This window comes from Pyrgilauda ruficollis, unplaced genomic scaffold (assembly GCF_017590135.1).
Source record: "Pyrgilauda ruficollis isolate IOZ18807 unplaced genomic scaffold, ASM1759013v1 scaffold75, whole genome shotgun sequence".
Classification (NCBI taxonomy): Eukaryota; Metazoa; Chordata; class Aves; order Passeriformes; family Passeridae; genus Pyrgilauda; species Pyrgilauda ruficollis.
In genome coordinates this window covers 715,562-721,736 of record NW_024529377.1, presented here as the reverse complement: position 1 = coordinate 721,736, position 6,175 = coordinate 715,562, and the positions used below count along the sequence as shown (strand labels likewise).

Below are 6,175 nucleotides of genomic sequence, written 5' to 3'. Positions count from 1 at the left end.
ACAAAGACCTCCAGTTTTCCAATTATACCCACTGACAAGATGGACTGCATAGTCCTGATCAAGTGTAGCATACTGGAATACCGGTGGTCTCAGTAAAGCGTAAAAAGAAGTTCAGCTTTTTAACAGAGGATGGCACATCTGTCTCTCTAAATAATTCCCAGCCTCTCCAGCTCTCCCTTACACAGGAACAGCTGCTCATGAACTCTCTCTAAGGACCAGAGCAGCAGGAGACTGAATCAGAATGAAGTGGTGCAGTTCATACTCATACCAAACCTTGCAATCCATTCCACTGAGAAAGGGAATTAGGCACGGAATGTGTGAGAATGAATTCCACACAAGAAACTGAAAAATTAAGGCATGGTTTCCCAGTATGAACAGTTTAATTATTCTTTCTCAATTAGCAACAGAAAATGCTATCGACTTTTAATCCCTAGTGTAGACAGAGGTGTTACTTAGCTATTAACTATTAACTTGAAGGACAGCTCTGGAAATGCTGTATTAACAGAAATGGTATCTGCCCAGACCTGGAAAAAGTACTCTTAGCTGGATGCAGCAATTGAAAACTCTTTTTGGATGTAACTCCTCTTTGCTTCTAACTATGAAATCTGCTGTTGTACTTTAAATCCAAAAAGACCCTAATTACATGTTATAGAGAGACAGAACATCTAAAATTGTAAGAGCAGTAGGCATCAGAATCTTAGTAATTCAGAAATTAACAATTCCAAAAATGTGCAGCATATATTTAAACTGGTAAAACACAAAACATAACTTAGAAAAAAAAATCACAAAACCAAAATTCCTGCTTTTTTTATTTCACCAGTTAACATTTTTATTGCTAACATATAACAAAGCAGCTTCTGAAGGGGTGTGGAAGTAATCAAAGCCACTTGATTCTTTCATACAGAAGAAAAAAAAATTATTAACTGGGAGTATGCCAAAAGAAATTGGTTAATTGTACTTTATTAAGTGACTCTAACCAGATGTTACACACCAGCCAATTAACTAGACAATGATTTAATGGCTTTACTCAGCTGTAATTACAGAACAGAGATTAACAAAACTGCACTTAACACAGGAAGGTCCTTCCTTAAATTAGTTTCACCTGCCATTAAAGCAAGCAGCTTTTGAGCAAACTGCAGTTTTACAGATTGGTATATTATTTGCAATTACTGCTAATTGTTATGAGCAATGGTTGCAATATCTTTGGAACACATCAGTTGCTGACACTGCTTGAATGTGGCAACTTCATGGCTAATAAGTGTACATGCTACTGATGTATCATTACTTGTAAGTGACTGACAGAAGTGTTCTACCTTTATAACTGGAAGTACAATAGGCACTTTATCTCGCATAAGGGTAGGTCTGTATTTTTGCTCCTAATAGGCCAGTTCATGTGTGCAAAGGTATCTAAAGTAGCAGTTAATCCTCAAACAGTCTCCGCTGGATCAGGGGATTATTCATGTAATCAAGTACAATGCAAGCACTCATTATCAGGCGCTCATGCAGCTGGAATAGCTGAAAGACTGTGACCAACACATGGGATGCATGATAACCTGCTTGTGAGGGAAGGTTCTCCTTTATACACCACACCATTCGGAATTAGGCAAGACAATAAACATCTCACTGCAGTGACAAGCACATTTAAACTGTCCACGCTGTAGTACATGTGTGACATGCAGATACCAGACACATGCTGGCTTTGAAATAAGAGCACGCTTTTTTCTACGTTGACTTCAGGGAATAAACCATCAGAGAAGAGAGACACTTTCAGTCTCTAGGAATGATGATGCAATCCCTGCTTGTGCCACGTCTACTGTAGTAGATAAGTGCACAGCCTCACAGGCTACAGCAGCAGGTGGGGGATGCACTGAGCTGTGAAGACAAGACCTGGAGAAAGAAAAAATTCCAGTTAAAGAAAAAAAAAATCCTACAAATTATTCAAGACTCAAGCATGGACCTGACAGGGAACTTGTATCACTCATATTGATTAGATACATGACAATGCTTCTGAAGTTTTTTGAAGATGTATGGTGCTGCTAACAAATCCTGATCACTATAGCCAGTGTGAGATGGGTAGGAAGCATTCCCATAGGTTACCGCATGACTACCTGACCAGTGTTAACCTTGGCACCAACAACACTGATGCCCAGTGCAGATCTTCAAAAATCTGGAGTTCTGGCACTGTCCTTATGCATATGAATGGGCATCACATACAAAAGAAAGCAAAGAACTAAGAGGAATGGAGCAAGGTGTATAAATGACAAACCACTTTAATAACAACTATGCGCCAGTGCATTTTTCAAAATGAAAAATGTAATATCTAAGGACATCAGGAGTCAGACTTCACTTTGTAAATCCAGTTCCAGACTTCTACTTATTGAGGAACAGTTGGAATTGCTGTCAGCAACCATACTAGCAGGAATTCACACCCTGAATTCCATCCATTGTGGAAACAGAATTCCTGAGACAGCAAACATGTGGCAAGCTGGTGAGCACTTGAATACGGTGGCGCTCTGTGACAGAAGCTTACAGGGACCCCAAGAAATAATCTAAGACCATTCACCTGACACCATGGCAAGATCAGCCATAGCTATGTCATTACTGACAAGTTTGTTTAACCTCCTCTTGCAGACCACCCAGAAGCTGCATTCACAGCAATTTGTTCCCATACCTCCCTCTCCCAGAGCTCAGAAGCACGTGGCCATGCTGTACATGTACTATTGGCACTACCAACAGGAGAAAGTTGATCTTTATATAGTGGCATTTTGTATATTTGCATATTATGCTTCTTGGCAGAATCTTCTCTGCCAGGCTAAGCAACCCACCACTAGAATACCCTTTTTGCAGTTAAATAGATCCCAGGTCTCCCTTGTCAAATTCCACTCTCTTTTTCTCCTGCTAGGCCACATCTGTCGTGGAGTATAGTGTCTAAAACAGGACCATGGTTTTACAACTAGATAGGGCAGAAGGCTGACTTCACACAGGTTTTTTTCAAATCACATTCTTACTCAGAAATGCTTTAAACTGATGGTAAATTATAACTAAAAGCACATTTTTTATTTAAAATATTACAGATACTTTTTTTGTGAGCATTGTGAAGTGTCTTACCACAACTGATATCTAGGGATTCCCTTCTCTGTCTACTGCTGGCATGGGGCAGTTTTAATTTCTGTTAATGATTCTGTCTGATATTCCTTGGAACAGGAGAATGGATTCAAAAATTTCTCTGTACATGGGATCAAGGGCCTAAAAGATACTTGCTGACTTTTTAAGTCCTTGTCCCCTACAATACACCACTATCAAATTTACTCAATGTAATCAGATCCTTACTGATTTCATTTTCTCTCTCTCCTTTTGAAAGAAGGCTGAAGTGGAAGCTCAGGGTCTGTCTTCTCTGCACTCTCTCACAAGTGGCTCATAATCATACATGATTCTTCCAGTACTGTCTCGTACGTCAAATCACTCTCCTATCACTATGAACCTAATTGATTTGACATAGTTTTGAACGGTACTAATATCCATCTGCCACATTTTTGCCAGAGAAACTGAAATAACTGAAAAGCCTTTCTCGCCATGACAGTCCAGGGAACCCCTTCCTCCTGCAGTAAGTCCTCTGTCAGGAGTCAGCTGCTTTAGAAATCAAGACAGTAAAAGCCCCTTCTTCCTCAAATATCAAAGCTGAGTCTGACAATGTTTTCAAAATCCCCCAAAACAACCAAGACTGCAAGCTCAAGTTTACCACTGCATTCTACTTACTGCTAAGGGAAGCCTGAGATCTGTTCATTTAGATACTTAAAGAAAAAAATGGGACCATGGAACTTTTAATTCAGAATTTTGATTGCAAGAACTGATTTGAAATTTAGACAACCACAAACAATCCAAATAAACCTACTTTCTTCAGCCCTATATACCACTAATTCCTAATTTGGTTCCTAATTACTAATTTGGTTTCAGAACACCAAACCAGCAGCTTAACCAATCAATGCGATATTTCATAGTCCCCAAGCTGGAGGCTACTGACCTTTCAAGGGAAATACATCAGAAGACTATTCTTGTAGATATGCATATTGAAACAACAGCAAAGACATAGATTTTAGTGAAGAGATTTTACATGTATGTAGGCATTTACAATTATATAATTTGCATATTTAACTTTGAAAGACAGTTATGAAGTTACTAACACTGATCATGAAACATAAATTAATAAATCCCCTAAAAATTTTAAATATGTTTTTATCATGGCCTTTAGATAAAACAATTTTTTCAGGCCTTTTGAATAAATTTGGGAAGACAAAAAATTAGCTCTGTACATAAGCAAAGTGCATCAACATTTTGACAGCATATAAAGTTCATGTACTTAATTCCCATTAAATCAGAACACTTCTGTACTAAAGTCCTGGTTCTATTCACTGTCTTAAATCCTTCCTTTATTAAGATAAGCCCTACACATTTCACATGCTTTGCCAGTAATTGCAAAGACAGAGGACATCAGCTGAAGCAATGGACAGCATCAGTGGCCACTGAAAGCACCCTTGATTACAGTTTCTAACCTCCCATGATGCCTGAACCAACCATGTTGGCAAGAAAATCTATCTGAAAAGAAAAAACACGTGAAGGAGGACTGCAAAACTGCAGGCAGCAACATCACATACCGTGCCACGGAGAATGACAGGAACAATATAAGGCAGACAGCAGCCACTGACCCTAATCCAACAGCCGTCATGTATTGCAGAGTGGGTGATACATCTGAAAGAAAGTGCCAAACAATTCAAACAAACCAATCAAACAGTGCAGCACCAGTCTGCTCATAGCTGAAGTATTGCAACAAAACCCAAATGCTGGACGTACAGCTCAGTTAATGAGAGTAACGGAGGTGACTCCCTAGGAGCTACCATCCAGTTGAGGAATAAAGATTAATTAGAATATTAGAAAAATAATTATTATGCTCATTTTTGGTAAAATATATACCTGCCCTTGTAGCACTATAACACCAGCTTCCATCAGCAAATTACAAATCTCTAGAGAAGATGCCAACCCTCCATAAAAGTTACAGAATTGTCTTCCTTGCATATTGTAGATCGTATATCATGAAAAACCCATAAACTTAATTTTAACTTTTTTGTAGCAGAAGAAAATGTGCTTTTAATATTAGTGTTATTTCCAGTAATTGTTGTTGTTCTTTGACTGATTTTTTAAATCTTTAAGCCAATATAAAACTTTCTTAAAATAGGCTTCCAAAATTCCACATTTTCTGTGCTTCAGATCCTTTGTACACAAAAATTGCTGTAAAGATTTGGATGTGATGCAAAGAAATAACAACAGTGAAAACCAGGGAAAAACAGGAGAGTACATTTTAGAATGGATTGCTGAATCCACTGGAATGGAATAGTAAAGAGCAAGGAAAATTTTCTGTCTCTAATTTTTTCAATCCTTGAAGTCAACAGATAATGAACGGCAAAAGAAGAAACAGCCACAGCAATTATTAGCTTATGCTGCCAAGCAAAGCCAGGACAACTTCAACTTCTTTATTGAAGGAAAAATTGACTTACTTTTAATTTGTGCCCAAACAGCACAGGACTGTCTTCTTACCTAAAAAAGAAAACATAAAAATCACTGTTTCCCATGAGAAAAATTTATTGTTACTAACACCCTCTGAATGATCAGCCATCAAAAAAAATTATTTGGAATGGAGTTTGTTATTCCCTTGGTAGCAGCCTCTATATTGTCTTAAAAGATTATTAATTATAAAAATAAGATTAGACATAGAACTTTGATGAAAGGCCGGCTCTAGCTTTTAGCTCATTATTCTTCCTTTCTTTTTACAACCTTCCATCCATGGAAGGATCTTTGACATTGCTTTGATAAGGGTTCAGAATTTATGAAATGTGAAGATAAGGCTAAATATGCTGTGTTAACTCTCTCCCATGCAGAACATGTATGTTAAAATCGGGTATCTGATGGCATGTTTTACAAATACTAGATGTAGCATTTTCTTCCGTTATGATAACATGCTTGGTAATTTTTAATAACTGTATAGAATACTTACAGTTAAATAAATATTTATCATGGGTCTGCTTTTCCAGACTTCTTAATCGAGTTTGATACTTTTTTAAAGTAAGCTTTGGTCTCTGTAGAACATTTTTCCCCAGCTCTTCATAGTCATAAATACACAAAG

The 6,175-nt window shown here is 37.7% G+C and overlaps 1 protein-coding gene across 2 annotated transcripts in view; it reads right to left on the bottom strand.

Moving 5' to 3' along the window:
* Positions 1 to 811: 811 nt before the first annotated feature.
* SUSD1 (sushi domain containing 1) overlaps positions 812 to 6,175 on the bottom strand; it is a 39,546-nt gene continuing 34,182 nt past the window's right edge. For both annotated transcript variants that reach the window (XM_041486299.1, XM_041486300.1), the window contains 3 exons: positions 5,550 to 5,589; positions 4,653 to 4,746; positions 812 to 1,887 (listed from right to left, as the gene is read on the bottom strand). In XM_041486299.1, the coding sequence (XP_041342233.1) occupies positions 1,749 to 1,887; positions 4,653 to 4,746; positions 5,550 to 5,589 (273 nt within the window). In that variant the 3' untranslated portion in view covers positions 812 to 1,748. The remainder of the gene's footprint in view (positions 1,888 to 4,652; positions 4,747 to 5,549; positions 5,590 to 6,175) is intronic.